Source organism: Triticum urartu, chromosome 5 (assembly GCF_003073215.2).
Source record: "Triticum urartu cultivar G1812 chromosome 5, Tu2.1, whole genome shotgun sequence".
NCBI classification, from domain to species: Eukaryota; Viridiplantae; Streptophyta; class Magnoliopsida; order Poales; family Poaceae; genus Triticum; species Triticum urartu.
Window position 1 is genome coordinate 565259171 of NC_053026.1, and position 23057 is coordinate 565282227.

At 50.2% G+C, this 23057-nt stretch overlaps 1 protein-coding gene, 1 long non-coding RNA gene and 1 pseudogene across 2 annotated transcripts; 1 reads left to right on the forward strand and 2 right to left on the reverse strand.

Moving 5' to 3' along the window:
- Window positions 1–1121: 1121 nt before the first annotated feature.
- On the reverse strand, window positions 1122–1260 carry LOC125511848 (annotated as a pseudogene).
- Window positions 1261–4568: 3308 nt separating this feature from the next.
- LOC125510782 lies at window positions 4569–5963 on the forward strand. Its single transcript, XR_007284739.1, has 2 exons — window positions 4569–5564; window positions 5642–5963. It is a non-coding gene; the product is annotated as an uncharacterized LOC125510782 (long non-coding RNA).
- Window positions 5901–7012, reverse strand: LOC125510781 (photosystem I reaction center subunit III, chloroplastic). The gene is made up of 2 exons (XM_048676046.1): window positions 6205–7012; window positions 5901–6102 (listed from the first exon to the last, which is right to left on the reverse strand). Exon 1 carries the CDS (start codon window positions 6942–6944, stop codon window positions 6249–6251), a length of 696 nt encoding a protein of 231 aa, XP_048532003.1. The 5' UTR covers window positions 6945–7012; the 3' UTR covers window positions 5901–6102; window positions 6205–6248.
- Between the last annotated feature and the right edge of the window lie 16045 nt (window positions 7013–23057).

The following is a 23057-nucleotide window of genomic DNA, read 5'->3' on the forward strand; positions in this document are numbered from 1 at the left end:
AGCTCGAGATTTAAGACAGTAAAGCCATGTAAATTTGCTATAATCATCGATGAAATTGACATAATATTTAAACCCTCCAGAGGAGGTGCACGCAGGCCCCCATACTTCCGAGAAAACAAGCTCAAGAGGTTTGGAGGATGACCTATTCGACCTAGGAAAGGGAAGTTGATGACTCTTTCCCTGTTGGCAAGCATCGCACACAGGGACTTTATTTTTATTGGACTCACGAAGAAACTCTAGATTTTGACGACGAAGGGCTTGATCCACCACCGGAGAAGCTGGATGGCCTAGACGGTAATGCCATCTAGTGTGTGTGTGCTTGATGGCGGAGAGAGCTTGGGCTTGAGGTGTCCTGCCATGGCTACTGGTGACGGGGTAGAGGCCTCCATTAGTGCCCCCTCGAAGAAGAACCCTCTTCGAAGCACGATCCTTGACAACAAAGTAGGTAGGGTGAATTTCAACACAAACATTATTGTCATTGGAAAGTTTATCAGTGGAAAGTAAACTTCGTGTAGCTTGAGGAACATGAAGAATATTACGAAGGATGAGAGGTCTGTGAGACGTACGGAGTTCAGAGGAACCAATATGAGAAATCGGCATACCTGACCCATTCGCCACGTGGACTTGATCCTTGCCGGTGTATCGTTCATGCATGGTGAGTTTGTCCAGATCCCCAGTTATGTGGTCGGTGGCACCGGAGTCGAGGTACCACGCCGGATCGAAGCTCTGTCCAGTGGAGATATTGTTGGCGATGCGCTCCTTGCGAATGAAGGAGTGGTCGAAGCGGCGATAGCAGTCGAAGACGTCGTGGCCAGGGCGCTTGCAAAGCTGGCAGATGATGTCTCCCTTGCCCCCGTTTCTGCCAGCGTTGGGAGCACCAGAGCCACGATTGGTGTTGTGGCTCGGGTCGCCACAGTTGTGGCCATGACCAGGGGAGCCGCAGGTGCGCCCGTTGCCGCCGCCGTTGCCTCCCGAGCCGCGGCCACGGCCACCTCCAGAGCCGCGGTTGCGGTTTCCACCAGATCCGCCGCCGCCGCCGCCAGAGTTGCGGCTGACGTCGTTCACCGAGGGACCGCCGGAGGGAGGGAGCTGAAACACGTTGTCGTGGTGCTGATGACGAAGCTCGAAGTCCAGGAGATGAGAGTAGAGCTCATTGAGCGAGATCTCATCTGCCCGCGTGGTGACAGAGGTCACGAGTGGGTCGTAGGTGGAGTCCAGGCCGGTGAGGAGGTAGATGATGATGTCCTCCTCATCCAGCTGCTTCCCGGCGGCAGCGAGGGCGTCAGTGAGGCCCTTCACCTTGGTGAAGTAGTCCACCATGGTCATGTCACACTTCTGGATGTGAGCAAGTTGACGACGAAGCTGCATGATGTGCGCCCTGGAGCGGGTCGCATAGGTCCTCTCCAGTGCGCTCCAAACCGCCGCAGATGACAGTAGGAACAGGACCTGTAGCAAGGTGTTGTTGGAGAGGGTGGACAGGAGGAAGCTGAGACAATGCTGATCCCGTGTCACCCACGAGAGGTAGTCGGGGTTGGGAACCGGGGGGGCGCCGTCGGCGCCGGGGACAACTTTGTCAGGAGCCGTTTCTGTTCCGTCGGCGATGGACATCCAGTGCGCGCCGCGGAGAGCAGGGAGGATCTGGGCTTTCCAGAGGAGATGGGTGTCGTGGGAAAGCTTCACGGTCACGAGGCCCGTGAGGGATGGAGATGGCGAGGTGGAGGCCATGACGCCGAGCGACTGCGCCGGTGGTGAGCGACGCGAGGGCGGAGCTGGTGGCGGCTGCTTGGGTGGAGAAGGTTTGGCTGGACGAAGTCATCTAGATGGGAAGAGGATGGCCTGATACCATGTGAAATGAAAGAAGTTGCAGTTCGGCACACATCAAACCGATGGGCCGCGGTCATCTATTTATATGCAGAGAATACAAGGTCAAGTTGTTACAGATTGATCTGGAAAGATCACAACAGAATACATGTGTGCGCATCAAGCAAACTAAGATTCTAACTACCTAACTTGTTATCCACGTTGATGTATATCGGCTGTTTAACAGTGGCCAACTCGCCCGGCTTTGGTGACGCCTCGGACTTGGTCGGTGTCCGTGTCGTCGAGGGCCACTCCGGACAAGATGCGAGCTCCGGGGATCTACACCATGCCGTCGAAGGTTGCGTCGGTGCAAGGTGAGCACCACTGTCGCGTCTCTGTCTTGGGCCTTTGTTTCCTGCGTTGGATGGCGCATGGACGTTAAGCGGCGAGCGGGAGGAGGTGCATCCGAGACCGAGAGGAGTACGGCGGCCCGTAGGAGGGAGGGTGACCGGCAGCATCGCACGGGCAGTGGGCATGGCAGAGACGGACGAGCTCGGAGCGCATGCTGCTTGGGGCATGCTCGGGGAGGACGCCCTGGGCGAGCAGGTAGTGGGCACGGAGGCCATGAGAGGAGTTGCTCTGCTCTGCTATTTGCAGTGAACCGGTTTTCTCAAGGAAAAACAAAAACAAAAATAGAAAAAAAATCAGTCAACATGGCATGTCAAATCAGCACTGAATCGAGATGAACAGCAAAACTAGGAGGTATTTTATGTCACGGGGGAGTGTGCCACCAATTGACTGAACCGTGAATTTGAATGACCCAAACGCAGTCGATGCCTTTCGATTCATTTGCATGAATATTGAATTAATTGTCATCTGAGTCGAGAGTCACGTAAGCATCCAGCGTCGTGTGGGTGTTATCATTTAGGCCTTCTTTGATTTGTAGGAATTTCATAGGAATTCTAAAGGATAGAATTCTTAATTATAGGATTTTTCCTTTAGAGCCATTTGGTTCATAGTAATGGATTCCTATTTCTATATAGGATTGGTTCCTATCCTCCACATTTCATAGGAAAATAAAAATGAGCCTAAACTCAATGGAAAAATTCCTTTGAGGATTTGAATTACATGTCATCTCATTTCCTACAAATTTCATATTCCTATAATAATCCTATCCTATGAACCAAAAGAGGCCTTAGTGTCACACGTGTGCACGCTCCTCGCCCGAGCGGACACAGGACGCTTGCCCGAACGTGTGGGCGAAACTGCTCTTCGCCCACACGACGCTCACAGGGCGATAGATGACAACTACAGGTGTGCATATGTGGCAACTAGTTAATCACATACGGCAACTATGGTTGTTCATACATGGCAACTATGGTTTGACAACATGTGGCAACTCCAATTAGTTATACAATGACAACTATATTTAATGATACATGGCAGACATGACAACTATAGTTAATTACATATGGCAACTAAAGTTGATTACACACGTGTTCGGGCTCATGGGATGGGGGTGAGCAGTTGCCACATAGGGTCGTGTGGGCCATCGTAGCTGCGCCCGAACGTATGAGCAATTTTAATGTTCACCCACATTGGGTCGTGTGGGCTGTTTCCTTGATACAGCCGGACGAGTCATGTGGTTGGATGTCCATTGTATCACACGTGTGGCAGTTATCGGCGTCTATATTTTAAGGGTAAAAAAAAAGTAGGACCGCATGTAAATTTTATAGATATATAGGAGGAAAAAAGGGAGGGAACCCTTACAAAGTCTACATGACCAATACAAAACCCAAATCTAAACAACGAAGAACTGTATACATCTTACAACAGGAAACTAGGAAACAAAAGAAAGCCTGAAAACCAGCGATAAGGAGCAAACAAACAAAAATAGACTTGCTCCAATGAGAAGCCCGCATCCGCATTCGCTGGCTAACGGCCCTGGTAAACACTTCAAGCCTCATACCGCCACAACCATACCTCGTGCGCCATAGCGGGAACAACATCCTGAAGGTTGGCCCAAAGAAGAGGAGTGCTCCCGACGATATTGGTGACCCTACGGTGCGACCAACCAAGAGGTTATTGCAACTAGTGGCGGGGCTTGATGAAGATTCTTGAGGAAGCTAGTCAAAATTGAGAGGGCGAAGAAAATAAATTATGCATGAACTCTGAGAAATAATTGGTATTCAAATCTAATAATTAGGGGTAGTTTTCCTAGATTAGGGGAGGGGGGGGGGGCAATGGCCCCCTTTGGCCCATGAAGCTTCGCCACCGATTGCAACCTTCGAGTTCAGAGCTAACTTGCTGAAGCAAGCAAAGTAATCATGTTCTCTTCAGCATTTTCCAACCTTCGGGGGAGTGTGTTCTCACTGCCTGAAGTCCTCTCAATGAACGGTGCTGGTCGTTCTAAAAGAGAAACACTACCGTTTTCACGGTATCCTTATGAACAGACTCTGCATCAAGGTTAATATTCAACACCTGCATAGTTTTTCAAACACTTCCTCATACCGTTATCACTACTTAATTGCAAGAAAATTATTATTTTTATTATTGCTTCTGATAGTTTTGGGAACCGGCTTGCTATAGGACTTTGTCAGCACGATCCTTCTAAGCCACATTATAGAACTCCATACAATCTAACCCAGGGAAATGTCTTAAATGCTGATAGATCACACTCAACGCAGCGAACTCTGTTCCACAAATATTTTTCGGTAAGTAAACTTACATATATTGAATAAATGCTCCAGTTATTTGCTCCAAAAGTTCAAACCATAGTTTTAAATGCCAAATAGCGGCAGTCCTTCAAATCAGGTATAGCTTGCTATTTTGTAACTTTACCAGACAATTGTACATGAATACCATTTAGTGGCACCCTGCTCAAATTGCTATTTAAAATTTAGTCTTCTGGGCAACCAATGCTATTGAATTCATGCTCTAGCAAATTCATCCAAAAGTCCGAACTGACGGGCAATATATTTCAACAACATCCAACAATTTCGTCCCGCGATTTTTCATTGAAATGTGAAAATATGTTTCCCGGATGATAGGTTTCAGGGGATGACCTGATCGCAGGTGCAAGTCTAACTGGCCAACAGGTTGAATACTGACTTCCGGGCAAGCGATGCTCTTGGTACTCCTTATCTTATAGAAGGTGTGCTTGCTACACCCAGTTTTTCTAATTTCCCAATATATGCGGTGTGCTAGATCATTGATTATCCAATCACTTCTCCATTATGCATTATTGGGTTGATATGTTGGTGTTTGAACTTCCTCAGATGAAGTTGGTCAGGCAACCTATTCAACTTACCATGATCAGACTGCCATCTTCAGCGGATTACCTTCAACTGATGTGCGTGCTTTCTTTTGAACAAGTCATGGGAATTAGTTTACTCTTCAGAACAGAACAATTATCTTTGCTCAGGCCAATAATGTATCCGTCTACAGCAATCACAATGCTTTAGATTTTTTTTCTTCATTTGTTATGCCATGATGACGTTTGTTCTTGCAGTTCCAGGAATGGCCACTAGTAGAAGAATCACATGTGGCAGACCAGGCGCCTTTATACTCGCTTGCACCGGTATGCGTTGTTTGATACCCATGATGACCAGTGATAACTTCTGTTGACATGAGCTCAGCTGCTAAATTATGGGACGTGTGTTACTATATTCCAAATGTCTCTTTCCATTTCAAAATAAGATGATAGCAAATTGATGTTTACCATCATAATCGTACCAAACTGTTCAAACCCCGACTGCTTAAAGGTTAAAATTGGGCATGAATTTAAGATCTTCCTTTCCTTCGTGCACTGATGCCTGATGGTGTGTTCCTTTTGTTTCAGCAATGCGGACGAATTCCAACATCTCATGGTTAAATTTCAGCAATCCAGACCTTGCTCTACTAGACTAAACAAGATGGTGGCAACCGGTGATTTAAGTATGGGATTCAGCGTGGCAAAGTTTGTGTAGTGTTTCTGAGTAGCAACGCAGATCTTTCATATTGCTCCATGTGGACCAATGGACCATGTATGTTAAGTTTGCTAGTAGACATTTGGCTTGTACGTATTCTTATAAAAATATCGCACATTTTCACTCATAATATGCTGTGCATCATGAAATTGTTCTCAACAATTTGAACAATGGTAAAATACACAAATGTGAAGAGAGGACACAATAGTTATACAAGATTGGGTTCAGTTTCTTAAATACAAGAGAGCTTCCATTTCTCCAGGATCCTATCAGCTCCTACACCAAGCCCACACAGATCGACACCACAAGCCCTCATCCATCCTCCGCTGTCCATCTGCCAAAGCAAACAAGAACGCAAGATACATTAATCTTCCACCATTGATTGATTGAGCCATGGCTTTGAGCACATTAATTCAGACATGGGTGCAGAGCTCACCTGAGTTGGGACCGACTAGCCAACCACGCACGCATGGCCGCTGATTAGTAGCCGATGTCGGCGTCGTCGACGACGAGGTCGCCGTTGATGAGCTCGCGGTAGGCGGCGACGGGCCAGATGAAGCCCCTGGGGATGATCCTGGCGGCGAGCTCGACGTCGATGATGATCTCCCTCATGGCGGGCTTCTTCTCGCCGCTGACGGCGATGAGGTAGCTGCGGCCGACCCACCCGATCCAGCCGGCGATGTAGAGGAAGAGCACGCCGGGGGTGATGAACTCGCCCCAGTGCCGCTGGTCGCCGCTGACGATGAGGTGGGGCAGGCCGTCGGAGCCGCAGAGCAGGCCGAACTTGCCGTAGTTCTCAAACCGGCGCTTGGTCTTCTCGATGGTGGCCTGGATGGCGAGCGCGGGGGCCGAGTCGGGCGCGTACTTCTTGAGCGACGAGTTGAGCTTCTTCACCGACTGCTTCTCCCGCTTGGCGAACGCCTTGGACTCCTTGCACGGGGTCAGGCCCGCGATGTCGGCGGCAGCCGGCGGCGGGGAGGTGGCGGCGGAGGAGAGGAGGACGGAGGAGAGCGCCAGGGCCGCCGAGAAGGTCTTGATGGAGGCGGAGAGGGAGGGGGTGGTGTTGTCGCCGCTGGACGCGGAGCAGGAGACGGAGAGGCGCGCCGGCGGGCGGGCCAGGCGCGGCTTGGCGGCGAAGGCCGTGGAGGTGGCGATGGAGGCGGTGAGGGCGGCCATTGCTCGCGGGCGGGCGGGCGTGTGGAGGGGTTTGATTCGTGATCGTTGGAGGGTGGGGGTGGGCGATTAGTTTGTGTGGGTTTGTAAGAGGAGGGGATAAGGGGCGTGGCGCGAGTGGGTGAGGCGGGGATAAGGGGGAGTGAGGTGGGCGCGCGCCATTGGCACGGGGGAATCCGGCGTGGCCGGGTGGGAGCCGGCGGGAAGATTTTGTGGGGGCAAAGGGCTTGTGGCTGCGGTGCGCCGTGGCCAGCCGGGGCTACGTGCTGGTCATATTTTGAAGAAAAAAAAGAATCAAGACATCGACATACAACATGTATTTACCATGGTCCAAGAATACTATCTAAACCTGAATTCCGGAAATAGTTTGAAGAACAAAAAGAAAAATATGTGTTGGTGCTGATTTGAATTACTTGCTACCACTGTTCAGCGTTGGATCCGCTTTTGCTTGTTTCTTGAGCTACGGGATGGATATGGGTTTGAATTTTTGTGGGATGGCACATACATCGTGTCAATGGTTTGATATTGTTTTTAATCTTTTTAGCGATTTCTAGAGGCAATCGAAACAACAAGGGGAAATACCACTTTCTTTCTCATTTCTAAAGACGAGGTAATGCACTAGCTCCAACACCGCACCACAGGACAACGACTAGATTTTGTACAAGGATTTACGATTTTACATGTTGCACTCTCCACGTGGGTTGTCCTCAAGCATGAAATTGTTAGACTAGACATGATTATCAATATTATTCTCAGCAAGAAATGCACTTATCATAAATCTCTACCACCTTACTGTCCCAGATCCGTCATGCCTAATTTCCAGATACCACTCATTCCAAAGTAGAAAAGATATCGATCTCGAGGAATGCTCGATGATGAGGAGACTTCATTGCCTAGCTCTAGCTGATTAGAATTTGGAGCTTAATAATAATACAAACCAAGGAAAGTTGAACGTGGTGAAAGGTCACAAATGAGAAAGAAAATGTGGCCAATTCGTATGATGAATGTTGGAAAGGAGAAGCTTTATATAGGCATGCAACATGAGGGTGAGGTACACTATTACTTTAAGAAGGCTCTCTTGCGGGTAACTATGCCCATAGTCATTGCACGAAGGGATGCATGTCAGGTTAGAGCATCTTCAGCCGTTGCCCCCCCTCTCCCCCAGGACGCATAAAAATCGCCCCCTGGGGCGAGCCGGCGATACAATCGGCACTGGGACCGGTTTTGCACCCAGTCGTCGCCCCAAGGTGCCGAAATTGGCCCATTTTTCAGCCCCATTTCAGCGAATAAAGGGCCCATATGAGCGAGAATAGGCCCATATTCGGCGTGGTTCGCCGTGTCTCGGCGTTCAATTATCAACATAATTTTTTTATCACATATTTCATCACAGAAAAATCAAATACTTCAACAAAATAGTACAACAACAAATAGTTCAATACAAATTATATAGTTCAACAAATAAAAACTCATATTTCATCACACGTCGCGCCCGGCGTCCCCCTTGAGCCTCCATAGGTGCTCAATCAGATCTTTCTGCAGTTGATGATGCACTTGTGGGTCTCGGATCTCCTGACGCATACTGAGATAGGCAATCCAGGTTGCCGGTAGCTGGTGATCAACTTCGGCTAGAGGACCCTTCCTGTAGTATGGTTCAGTGTCAAACACTGCGTCTTCTTGCTCGCTCTCGATGATCATGTTGTGCAAGATGACGCAACAAGTCATAATCTCCCACATTTGATCTTTGGACCAGGTCTGAGCGGGGTACCGGACAACAACAAATCGAGATTGGAACACGCCAAATACCCGCTCGACATCCTTCCTGCAAGCCTCCTGAATCTTCGCAAACCAGGCGTTCTTGCCTCCTGGCACAGGGTTTGAGATCGTCTTAAAAAATGTCGACCATCTCGGATAGATGCCATCAGCTAGATAGTACCCCTTGTTATAGTGCCGCCCATTGATCTCGAAGTTCACCGGAGGAGAATGACCTTCAACAAGCTTGGCAAAGACAGGAGAGCACTGCAGCACGTTGATGTCATTGTGAGTTCCTCGCATACTAAAGAAGGAGTGCCAAATCCAGAGGTCCTATGTGGCCACCGCCTCAAGTACCACACTGCAACCGCCTTTGGTGCCTTTGTACATCCCCTGCCAAGCAAATGGGCAATTCTTTCATTTTCAATGCATGCAGTCGATGCTACCAAGCATCCCAGGAAATTCTCTTGCTGCATTCTGTGCTAGTATCTGAGCAGTGTCTTCCGCATTGGGTGTTCTCAAGTATTGCGGTCCAAACACTGCCACCACTGCCTGATAGAACTTGTAGAAACACTATGCCGGTGGACTCGGCCATGCACCCATAGTCGTCGAGTGAATCACCGGGGAGCTCCGTATGCAAGCATCCTCATCGCTGTCGTGCACTTTTGGATCGAGGTGAATCCAAGTTTCCCGGTGCAATCCATCTTGCACTTGAAGTAGTTGTCGAACTCCCAGATGGAATTCACAATTCTGAGGAAGAGCTTTCGGCTCATCCGATAACGGCGCCGAAATGTTTTGTCGCCGTGAAGTGGAGCATCGGCGAAGTAGTCGGAGTAGAGCATGCAGTAGCCTTTGAGACGATGCCCTTTTTTTGCTTTCACCCGCCCAAAAGCCGAGCCACCTCGCCGCGGCTTTTCATTGCTCGCCAGCAGCTGGGCGAGGGCGGCGAGCACCATCAGATGCTCTTCTTCCTGGACGTCGGCCTCGGCTTCCTCCTCCAGCAGCGCGGCGAGCGCTTCCTCGTCATTCGAGTCCATCGCTGAGGCAGACAAATTGCCGAACACCTTGCGCCCGGTGGGCGTGCACCCGCCACTAAACTGCCCCTCCGCGGGCGGAAACGGCAGCCGGAAACGCCCAGCTGCTGTTGGAGGGGCTGCCTCGGCGAACCTCTGCTATTTTTCCGGCAGGGAATGGCTATCTAGCGGTGAAAGGCGGCGGCCGGCGCCAGGATATAGCTAGTGGCGGCCGAGGGCGCGGGGGCTGGAAGGCGAGTCGGGGAAGAAAATCTTGACTTTTCACCTGAGGGTGTGGGCCAGCCGCGCTTTTCCCTTGCGCCAGAGCCCCCGATCGCCCCCCAGTGCGCCGGGTTCGGCCTGCGGTCGCCAGGCGGAAAAAGGGCCGAACCGGCGCTTTTCGTCGTCCTGGGGGCGCGACTGAGGCGTTATTTTGGCGCCGGCGCCAAAAAGTGGCCTGGGGGGGCCTGTTGGGGGCGCGGCTGGAGATGCTCTTACCATGTAGATAGGACAAGGGGGGCTCACCCATGCGACTCCATCTCTCTCTCTCTCTCTCTTTGAAAGTTTGAAAAAACTTGAAAGTTAAATTTCGCAAAAGTTAGAAATTTCCGATAGCTAAACTTTCTTGAAAATTAGAATACTAATATTTTTAATTCTAGAAGTCCAAGTTTTCAAAAGGTAGAAATATTTGAAAATTTAAAGTTCCATTTTATTTTTATAAATGTTGGAATTTCTGGAAGTTGGGTCTGCATCTTGTAGAAGTTACTGAAAAGAAAATTTTGGCCAAGCATAAACATTAAAAAAGGAAATCTCACCACGTCTAGGAAGTGATAGTTGAAAAACCAATTAGCGTGACCTGTTGATTAGAATCGGTCCCCAGTGCTCTTACAATTTAAACTTTCCTGACATAGTTGAGTAATGATGCAACTATAATTTCATAGGATGATCTTACCCGCATGTATCTTTGGTATTATCCATGAGCAAGAGTACAATGACTCCCTAGTAAATTGTCCCACTAAAACTTTCTATGGCTTGTTGAATCACTTAGTCTCGACATTTGCCTACAACTGTAGAATAAACTATCACATGCATGTGTCTCACAATACACATGTAAAATCTTTCTTTCATGTTATCTCGGAAGCACAGGTCGACACATTTATGTTTTGTGTGAGGGTCGCACTTGAAAATTTGGGTGGGAGTCGGCGGGTAGATTTCATGTTATCTAAGAAACACAACTGTAGAATAAACTATCACATGCATGCGTCTCACAATACACATTTTTGTTTCTAGAGCTCTGCGATAGATATCGGTTTGAATTTTTGTGAGATGGTACACACATAGTGTCAATGGCTTGATATTGTTTCAAATCTTTTTTTGCGATTTCTTGAGATGATCAAAACAACAACGGGAAATACCACACACATGGACAAGGTAATGGACTAGCTCAGTAGCTCCGACACCTCACCGCGTGGCAACAAGTAGATTTTGTATAAGGATTTGCTATTGTACAAATTTCACAATACACCTGAATGGTCCTCAAGGAGGAATTGCTATTTTCTGTTGTATTTCTAGCATTATATTTTTTATATTTATGGCACTACTCTACCAATATGTTACTCTTCTATCATTAATATTTGATAAATTTTAAAATATTATACCAAATAACACCTACTTGAAGTTAAATAGTTAAGTGAGAATATGCTTTAAGTTGTATTAGTTCTTTAATTACAAGAATTCTTCAATATTTATGGCCTCCTTCTGCACTAAGGCTCTAAATTTTCGGAGATGCCCAGCCCATAACAAAATCCTAAACCTACTCATGATTTGTTCGTAGCCTACGGACCCCCCCCCCCCACCCCCCCTTGAATTTCATGGTGGGCCCCACTTCACTACTAATATCCAATTAAAAACTGGCACATCATCATGTAAAGTTAATTTTGTTAAATTTATCCATATGTGTAGCATTTTTTTTGGCTCATAATCATGGTCCGTTTTGCTTTTGGGACTTTGACCCAAGGTAGAGGCGAACAAGCATAATCTTGGTTGTGCATGAGCATCGTGGCAGGGTACATGACACTTGACAAAAATTAGAGCTTTCAGGGTACATGACACTTGACAAAAATTCAAGGAGATGAATAATTGAACAACGAATATAGCCTCGTTTCATGTTGATAGTGGGTCTGTTCGGTTGGTTTGTTTGGAATTTCCTTGTGACCTTGTCCTAGACGAGTAATTTCAATGATTTTCTATCCAAAACCGGAATTTCTTGTTGATTTGATCATATTGGTGGCATGCTTCGTACGCTTCCATGAGTGAACTAGCCCCAATGGCAGTTATGTATCGAGTATATCACAGTATCACACAGCCATAGCAGTTCCAGTCGGCACTCTCGGCCATTACAACACTTAAGGCCTTCTTTGGTTTGTAGGATTTTTGTAGGGATTTCATAGGATATGATTTTTGTAGGAAAAATTTAAAGCCCTTTGATTTGTAGGAATGGAATCCTATTTCTATGGAGGAATTCTTTCTATCCTCCACATTTCATAAGAAAATAAATATTAGCCTAGACTCAATGGAGAAAATCCTATAAAGTGAATCAAACAATATCTTCTTTTCTATTCCTACTCATAGGATTTGAGATGCATGTCATCTCAGTTCCTATGACTTTTCTATTTTTATGATTTCCCTACCCTATGAACCAAAAGAGGCCTTAGATTGAACTGACGGTTTGGCCATAATATGGATAGCAAATATGTAGGCGTCTTCTCCAACGTCAAGATGAAACGCCAGCCCTCGCAGAATCGACCCCAAGCCCACCAGGCTGGAACCATTATCTACTTCTACGACATATTCCTGCCATTCCCGCCCAACGATGTGTGTCTGAGTACATGGACTCCATGGAACATATACAGCAAGGTGAAGCAGCACATGCCAAATGCTTCCTGATGCCGCTCATGCCAAGATAGTCCATGCATGCATAGAATTCTTTACAACTGCCATTCCATGCTAGCTAGTCGTTTGGATTTCAACGGTGTAAGAAACTAACACACTACAAGAGCACTATTGTTGGTGATATTGTGCAGGTAGGACCGAATGACCAAACACAGAAGGGAACAAAAATCTCTAGCAATGACCGAAATAGTTTGTGGACTATTCCTGCAGTACATATAGCCTAGCTGGGCAAGAGTTATAAGTGACTACTAGTACAAATGCCCATGCGTTGCACCAGGCAAAAAAGAGGCACAGCCTGCTTCATGTGCCATTACGCAACCATTTTTTATATCGAATTTCAATAAACATCAATAATAAGGTTAAACTGATTAGTGCTTTTTGTAGCATGAAGTTCGGACGTGAAGAAGCCAACATACCATTCTTCATCTGATGGAAGAGTAGTTTTTCATACAATAGATTGCCAATTGTTTTTCTTTTGCTTTTCTGAAAACGCAGAAAATTCCTTATTATTAATAGAAGTTATTTTTTTCATAAACCATATAAACCATAGTAAGCTGATGTTAGCTATCAGTATAAAATGTTTGGATTGGAAGAATTTTCACGAGCTTACCCGAGTACAATGCCGCTGGTCCAGCTTGTTGGTGGAAACCAGATGTGGTCTTGTTGCTGGAGCTGGACTACTCACTGGACATGATTCTTCGGATGACTTTCCGCTATTGGATGCTCTCACCGGATTGGCACAACAAGTCGTCTGGCCTCATGATGACAACACTTGTCGTCGAGCCTGGAGCATCATACACTTCAATGTTTTCCATCGAACTCCGCATATATTCACACCATTTATTGTTTGCACATTATCAAATAAGCTAAATTTGACCAAATGTGTTGATCTGCTAGGAATAAAGGACCCAGGTCTACAATGCTACACAACTAAAAGAAGATTAAGCTTAGAGTTGTGATCGTACAACGCAAATAAGCAATACTTGACCGAACTGTGAAAAACAACATCCTACTTTTAAAATTTGTAGCACTGCTTTTCCTTCTAGCAACCAAAATCAACCGTGCTATTGTAGCACTGCTTTTCCTTTCGAACAACAAAAATTAACTGCCTATTTATTGAACCATGACAAAGTTAAAGTACTAAACAACATTACCAATTATGGTGAATCTGAAAAACGAACATTGCGTGCCAAAATTGGCAGCACTACTGAGTTTTCTTCCTCTCGAAATTGGAAGAATATGAATAAAGCTATCCTCACACACCACACACATATCGGTCAGGCACGCGCGCCTCTGGCAGCCAACACTCGTGTACAACATGCCGACAACATCACGCCCACACAACATGTTGGCCGGCTGTCATGCACCCAAATCCGCAGGCCGCCACACGTAAATGGATGCACTACCAAGCTGCTGACTCCGCCCCTGTACGCGCCCTGGTTGGCCTCGCCGCTGTGTAAGCAGGGGGCATGGACTCAAAATGACAAACTGAACACGTGTGGTGAAATGGTTTGCCAGGAATTCAACTGTTTCCGAATTCGAAAACAGCTGATTCATGGTGGTAGGACTAGGGTTCCTACCGGCTCTACTGCGTAGGTTGTAGGGGCAAGGAGGGAGTGGACGCGGCGAGGAACGGGCGCGCCGGCGGCAGGGCGCCGTCGCGGCTAGGGTTGAGGGCTGCGGCGGCTTGGCTGCGGCGGCTAGGGTTTCCGGCTCCTGTAGGAGCCTGGCAACAAAAGATAATAATAGTCTTTATTGCTTCCTCAAAATGATGTCTTACATGAATATTTATAACTTTAGCCTAAGATAACTTTCCTAAGATAACTTGCCTAAGATAACTTGTGGACCAAGGCCCTAATACTAATGCCCGGTGGGCCTTTTCCTAGAATAGACCAAGCCGGTCATAACATCTCTCCCCGCCTGCGCAAACAGCTCGTCCTCGAGCTGAAAGTCTGGATAGTGTTGATGGAAATCCTCACGCTGCTCCCAAGTAGCCTCCTCCTCCGGAAAGCCTGCCCACTGAATTAGGACGAACCAGACGCCACGACGGAGCTGAGCCTGCAACACCTTTGCTGGCTCTGGAAGAATGCAACCATCAGCGGTTGGAGGAAGCGCCGGAGGAGCCGCCGGTGGCTCGCCACGGAAAGGCTTGAGCAGCCCCACATGGAACACATCGTGGATGCGGGCGCGGGCTGGAAGCTGAAGACGATAGGCCACCTTCCCAATGCGCTCCACGATAGGGAAGGGCCCGGCGTAGCGAGGGCCAAGCTTGCGCTTTGCGCGCGGGTCCAGTGACTGCGTAGAGCGGTGGAGAAGACGCAGCCACACCCAGTCACCCACTGCGAATTCCGCCTTGCGATGATGATCGTCGTAGTAGTGCTTGGCCGTCTGCTGGGCCTGAAGGAGACGCTAACGGACCTCAGCCAGCATCTCATCACGGGTGCGGATAAGGTCACCCGCAACCGCCGTCCGAGCCGTCTCCGGGTCGACCGGAAGTATAGGCAGGGGTGGTCGACCATAGACCACCTCAAATGGCGTCGCGCGCAGGGCGGAGTGATAAGAAGTGTTGTAGCAGTACTCCGCCCAAGAGAGCCAATCCACCCAAGCGCGAGGCCGATCACCTGTCACACAACGCAAATACATGGCAATGACCTTGTTAACCACCTCAGACTGACCGTCCGTCTGAGGATGGAACGCCGTACTCAGGCGGAGCTGGACACCCGCCATCCTGAAGAGGTCGCGCCAGACATGGCCCGTGAAGACTGGGTCCCGATCACTGACGATCGACGTCGGGAACCCGTGTAGACGGACTATGCCGTCGAAGAAGGCCCGGGCCACGGACGCCGCCGTGTACGGATGGCCCAGCGCGATGAAGTGGGCGTACTTAGAGAAGCGATCGACCACCGTGAGGATGACTGACTTGCCCCCCACCTTGGGAAGGCCCTCGATGAAGTCCAAGGAGATATCCGCCCAAACCTGAGACGGCACCTCCAAGGGCTGAAGGAGCCCCGCCGGCCTCAGGGTCTCTGTCTTGTTGCGCTGGCAAGTCTGACAAGACCGAACCCAGTCGCGGACCAGGGCACGATCGCCAGGGATGTAGAAGTCGGCGCGAAGACGATGGAGGGTTTTCTGCACACCCTCATGGCCCGCCGAGTGAGCGAGCTGCAACACCTGGTGACGGAGATCATCATGCGCCGGAACAAAGATCCGGCGCCCATGGAGGAGCAGTCCGTCAGAGAAGCGCCAGGGCTCCTCCAAGTCGCCGGCCGCGAGCTGCTGCTGAAGAAGTGCGGCGTCATCGGCCGTCGCAGTGGCGCATTGAATGTCGGTGAAGAGACCGAATGATGGCCTGGAGCGGATGCACAGGGCCGTCCCGGCGGACGCGTCGACGGATGGCGCGAGGTCGGAATCGCGACGGGACAGCGCGTCGGCCATGGTGTTAAGACGGCCCGGCCGATACTCGACGGAGAAGTCGAAGCCGAAGAGCTTGCTGATCCACTGGTGCTGCGGAACGGTCGACAGCCATTGATCCAGCAAGATCTTCAGGCTGTAGTGGTCCGTGCGAATGTGGAAGGTCCGCCCCCACAAGTATGGCCGCCAATGACACACGGCCTGGATGAGGCCAATGAGCTCCCACTCGTAAGCGGCCAACTTAAGATGGCGCGGAGCGAAAGGCCGGCTGAAGAAGGCAAGGGGCCCATCGCCCTGATGAAGTACGGCGCCGAACCCGGCGCCCGAGGCGTCACAGTCCACCACGAACGGACGGTCGAAGTCGGGCATCTGGAGGATGGGGCCCGTCGTGAGGGCCCCCTTGAGGGCCTTGAACGCCGTCGTTGCCTCGTCGTCCCAGGCGAAGGCGTCGCGGCGAAGCAACCGCGTGAGGGGCGCCGCGATGAGTCCAAACTCTCGGATAAATTTCCGGTAGTAGCCGGCGAGTCCGAGGAACCCGCGGAGAGCCCGCGGTGAGTGAGGCGTCGGCCAGGCGGAGACGGCCGCCACCTTATAGGCGTCCATAGCCACCCCGTCGACCGAGATGACATGGCCGAGGTAGGCAACGGTAGGCGTCCCGAACGAGCACTACATTCCAACTAAGTTAGCTCATAAACAACCCATTTCAACTTAGTTAGCTCATAAATGATCCATTCCACCTAAGTTAGCTCATAAATGATCCATTCCACCTAAGTTAGGTCATAAATGACATATACTTCTTGTTATAGTCTTCTTCTTGTTCTATTCACCTATTTCTAACTTCATATTTACCATTTTGCAGATTTCACTCACTTCATGGAAGCTAGCTTGCTAGGATGGAGTGCTTGCTTTTTCTTTGCTAAAACTTTGCATTGTATCTAGCTTGCTATGATAGAACTTGCTATGTTGATGAAACTTTGCTATGTAATATGTATATGGAACAATGTGTATGGATCGAACTTGCTATATATGTTGATGAAACTTTGCTATGTCATATATATGTATATGGAATTATGTGCTGGATATGGGATATGTGTGCTGGATATGTTTGCTGTTAAATATGTGATATATTTGCTGTGAAAATTGTTGGATTAAGAAAAAACAGAAAAAAGAGACAATATACAGGCTCTTTGCCGTCAGCCACCGACGGCAAAGGGCTCTTTGCCATCAGCAGCGGACGGCAAAGAGGCCACGTGGCAGGCAGCTGTGCTTCCTGGGAGGCTGACCAATTTGGTCAGTTTGCCTACAGCGGCTGACGGCAAAGGCTTTGCCGTCCGCGGTGGACGACAAAGAGCAAAACTTTGCCTACAATGGCGGACGGCAACGGCCTGCCGTGTAGTGACGTCGGCTGACATCACTTGGCGGACGGCAAAGGCCTTCCGAAGTTTGCCGTCAGTGGCGGGCAGCAAAGGCCTGCCGTTAACCACCTAACAGAGTAACAGCGCATTTATTGTCGTCTGCACTCTTTGCCGTCCGCTGCTGATGGCAAAGGCTCCTTTGCCGTCAGCCGCCCGAAGCAGACGGCAAAGTACCTCTTTGCCGAACCTTACTTTGCCGTCACCTTTTGCCGTCCGCGGCGGACGGCAAAGACCTTTGCCGTCAGCCATCCATGCCTTTGCCGTCTGCCATGGCAGACAGCAAAGTAGCTGATTCCTGTAGTGACAGGGTCAGGCTCCGCATCCGCGGCCCGAACGGAGATCATGAGCTTGTTGATGGGTCACCCGATGACGTCATGGGAGCACACGCGGAGCAGCTCTGCCGAGGGGAAGGGGACCGAGAAGACAAGAGATGCCGTCTCGGTCACCTCCCAAGTGAAGTCGGAGCCGCGGAAGTCGCCGATGTAAGCAGCGAGCTCAGCCTGGATGAGGTCAGCCGTTACCACCACCCTAGCATGCAGGTCATGCTCGGGGGCGAGAGTGACTGTCACCAAGTGCGGCTGCACCGCCTCCTCCTCAATCTCAGCATCCACGTAGTAAAAGTTGCCCCCTTTGTTCCCATACCCAAGGTAGGACAGGGTCGTGGGGCATCGGGGAGGGGCCTCACACTCGGACCGGAAGTGCCCCGCGCACCCATAATTAAGGCACATCGTCTCCTCATGAGACCTGGTGCGGACAACATGCGGGGTGGGAACCGCCGGAGCCACCTGCTCCAATATCCCCACCGGAGTGGAGCAATCAATGACCCCCGAGCTCTTCTTCTTATTCTTCTTCTTCTTTGATTGAGCAACCGCACCAGGAGCGTCAAGGGGCCGCCGCGGGGAGGCCGACCACTCAAAGCGGGCATCCGCCCGACGCCCCACGGTACCATCATCACGGGACGTACGCTGGTCCTCCCGACGGCTGAGAGCAGGAGACCTCGCACGGCGGGGCTCGTCCGCACGACGCTCACCCCGTGCGGAGGAGGCACCCGGAGCCAGACGCCTCACCACGTTCCGAATTGCGGCGGCACCAGTCCCCGTCGGAGACGCGTGGCGCCTCCTGGAGAGCAGTGGCCGGCTGGGCGAGGGACCCCTCCTGCTGGTGAGCCACGGGCAGGGGCCGAGAAACCAGCTTCGACCGGAGGGAGGCCTCCCTGGCCAGCTCGTCAGTACGGCGGTGCTCGGCCTCCTAGCGACGAACGTCACCAGGAGAGCCTGGGAGGGGCAGGCGGGGGTCCCGGGACGGGTCACACGGCGGAGGGGGCCGCCGGAGAAAGGTTCTGGCGTAGGTCGACGCCTGGCCAGACCGGCTCAGGCCCGCCTCACTCCGCGCGAAAGAGGAATCCAGGGGGCGTTTGGGGCGCGGCTGCCCATCCACCAACTCACGGGTCATGAGGACGTCGAGGTAAGACCAGGAGCCGCCGGCGAAGGCGGAGAGGAGGGGAGGGCGGCCGGCAGCATAGACGAATCTAGGGAAGGGGCGCAGACAGCAGCGGGGGGACGTGAGAACGCAGTAACGGGAAGAGCGCCCGAAGCGCTGCACATCTGCCCTAGAAGCCGGCGTCCCCACCCGCGGGTCGGATCCGCCCTGTTGGATCCAGATCCAACGGGCGGGATCAGCCAGGCGCGATTGGCCCGGTCCAGCAAGGCCTGGGCCCGGCGGCCTGCATCACGCACCGCCTGGGCCGACATCCCACCCCTCCCATGCCCAGCCACGCCACGTCCAAGCAGGCCGGCCCAAGCCCCACCTAGGCCAGCGGCCACACAGGCCCTAGGCGGCCCACGCAGCCCTGCAGCCCTAGCAGGACCCGACCACGGGACGACATCAGCCTGGGACGTCGGTGGCAGCGGCAGCGCCGACGCCGCCGCTCCCCCGGCCACATCCAAGCCTAGATGCTCAATCACAGCCTAGGCCATGGCAGGGGAGGGCACCGAGCCATCCACCACCAGGGAGCAAGGTCGCGCCGCCCCGGACACGAAGGGGAGATGCGGGGAAGGACGACCGCGCCACGCAGCCGGCGACCGGCCAGGACCGCGACGACGAGCGCCAGGCCGCCCATGGCGAGGGACAACATGGGCCGCCGCCAAGAACTCGTTGAAAAGCGGTGGCGCCTTCCACACCGGGCGCTCCACCATGCCCCCTCCTCCTCATCCTCCTCGCGAGGTCCGCCCACCTCACTGGCGATGGCGCGATGAAGAGGAATGGCCCGCGGCCGGGAGGGAGAGCCAAAGCAACGAAGGGAGCGACGCCGGCCATGGCTGTAGGATCGAAAGTATGTCTAGAGGGGGGGGTGATTAGACTACTTGACCAAATAAAAACTTAACCTTTTCCCAATTTTAGTTCTTGGCAGATTTTAGCTATTTAGGACAAGTCAAGCAATCATCACACAATTCAAGCAAGCATGCAAAGAGTATATTGGCAGCGGAAAGTAAAGCATGCAACTTGCAAGAATGTAAAGGGAAGGGTTTGGAGAATTCAAACGCATTGGAGACACGGATGTTTTTCCCGTGGTTCGGATAGGTGGTGCTATCCTACATCCACGTTGATGGAGACTTCAACCCACAAAGGGTAACGGTTGCGCGAGTCCACGGGCTCCACCCACAAAGGGTAACGTGGTTGCGCGAGTCCACAGGGCTCCACCCACGAAGGGTCCACGAAGAAGCAACCACCAAGGGTCCACGAAGAAGCAACCTTGTCTATCCCACCATGGCCATCGCCCACGAAGGACTTGCTCACTAGCGGTAGATCTTCACGAAGTAGGCGATCTCCTTGCCCTTACAAACTCCTTGGTTCAACTCCACAATCTTGTCGGAGGCTCCCAAGTGACACCTAGCCAATCTAGGAGACACCACTCTCCAAGAAGTAACAAATGGTGTTATGATGAACTCCTTGCTCTTGTGCTTCAAATGATAGTCTCCCCAACACTCAGCTCTCTCTCATAGGATTGGATTTGGTGGAAAGAGGGTTTGAGTGGAAAGCAACTTGGGGAAGGCTAGAGATCAAGATTATATGTGGGAATGGAATATCTTGATCTCAACACAAGTGTAGGTGGTTCTCTCTCAGAAAATGTATGAGTTGGAAGTGTAGGTGTTCTGATGGCTCTCTCCAATGAAGAGGAGGTGGAGGGGTATATATAGCCTCCACACAAAATCCAACCGTTACACACAATTTACCAATCTCGGTGGGACCGAATCAAACTCGGTCGGACCGAAGTAAACCTAGTGACCGTTAGAGATTTTCGGTGGGACTGACATGCAACTCGGTAGGACCGATTCTGTTAGGGTTTGGGCATAACGTAATCTCGGTGAGACCGATTACACAAACTCGGTGAGACCGATTTGGTTAGCTAACCAGAGAGTTGGTCAGGCAAACTCGGTGGGACCGATTTGCTCTTTCGGTGAGACCGAAAAGTTACAAAGGGGAAACACTGAGTTTACATTGCAATCTCGGTGGGACCGATTCGCTCTTTCGGGACCGAAAAGTTACGAAAGGGAAACAGAGAGTTTGCAACCCCATCTCGGTGGGACCGAGATCCTTATCGGTAGAACCGAATTGCTAGGGTTTGGCAGTGGCTAATGACAAGTGAAACTCGGTGGCGCCGGATAGGAAGAATCGGTAGGACCGAGTTTGGCTTAGAGTTTAGGTCATATGTGGATATGGGAAAGTAGTTGAGGGTTTTGAGCATATCATAAGCACATGAAGCAAGAGGCTCATTAAGCAACACCTCATCCCTCCTTGATAGTATTGGCTTTTCCTAAAGACTCAATGTGATCTTGGATCACTAAAAATATAAAATGAAGAGTCTTGAGCTTTTGAGCTTGAGCCAATCCTTTGTCCTTAGCATTTTGAGGGTTCCACTTTCACATCCATGCCATGCCAATCATTGAGCTTTCCTGGAATAATCACCTTGGAATAGCATTAGCTCAATGAGCTATATGTTGTTATGAATTACCAAAACCACCTAGGGATAGTTGCACTTTCAATCTCCCCCTTTTTGGTAATTGATGACAACATATAGATCAAAGCTTCGACAAATGATAATAAGCATGAAGTATATCGTCGCTTTGAGAAGTATGTGATAAGTAAGAGCTCCCCCTAAATTTGTTCATATTTAAAATTTGCTTTGGACTGCAAATGCACAAAGAGTTAGAGTCATGGGTTACTCTTCCATGTCACATACATCTTGGTGGAGCGCTCAAAATGATAAGAATGAAATACATGCACTCATCACCAAGAATAGTGAATGATCACAAACGATAGATAGAATGATAATATTTAAGCAAGCATTAAGCAAACATTAAGTGTAGCTTATGATCAAACATATGATCATCGATGTCTCACAAATAATGACGTAGTATCAAGCACTCAAAAGCAGAAAAGGTTCGAAAAAACACCAAATAAAGCAAGAGAGAAAAGCAACACTCTCTCTCTCGAAGCCTATGATCTATACATCTTCTCCCCCTTTGGCAACAAGTTACCAAAAAGTTCCTAGAAAATGCATAGCACTAGATCGACGCTCAGGCTTGATCTTCAGGTGGTGGTGGAGTCCGGATCACTCCAAGGACGAAGGCTTCTGTAGATGTTGAAGTAGTCGCTGGAGTTTGAGCTGAAGTAGACGCTGGAGCTGAGGCTGTAGCTGGTGCTGAAGTAGTGGCTCTGGTGTCAGCAACTGGCACGACAGATGACCTCGGGCCTCGTGGCACTCTAGAAAAAGCATGAGTCGTGGTCCTGCCTCTCCTCTCATTCATGTCCTCCTGGAGCTGCTCCACTGCAGACTGAACTTCCGTTACTTTGACATCCAAGTCATAGAACTTCTGTTCCATGATCCTCTCTAGGCTCTGCTGATTCTTAGTGAGGTTGGCCAGACTTTGCTCAATTCTCAGCGTGGATGCAATCAAGTAACCAAGCTGCTCTTGTTTGGTCTTCAAGAAGTAATCAGATGCCTCCGCTTGAGTAGGCATCCTGGCAGCTTTTTCCTTCTTCGCCTTCTCCTTCTTTGCAAATGCTTGGGCAGATGATGGCTCGTTCTCAGTCATAACAACTTCATTGTCCTCGAAATCTGGACGGATGGGCAGGTGTTCCTTATCCAACAAATATACGCCCGTGCCCATCTTGGAGTTGATGAGCTCCTGAATCTGAGGGGCATATCCACAGCTCCTCTTCTGATCTGCCGCAGTCCTTTTGATCGTTTCCACTATGAGGCTCATGACTTTGAATTTTTGAGGCACGTCAAAAACATGAAGCAAATTGATCGCGTGACCTCTGATCATCTTGTGATCTCCAGACTTGGGCAGAAGGGTGTGCCTAAGGATCCAGTTGATCGTAGGAAATCCTGATAGCAGATAATGCACTGAGCCAAACTTGAACGTGTCGAGTGCTTCATTCGGAATCTCCTTGTACATGTTGGACATGGAGTTATGGTCCATCTTCTTCTTGGCATAGATATCCAAGTCATCTGCTTGCTCCTCTGGGGCATTGATTAGCTTCGCCCATTCCTCAACAGTAGAGTGGTACCT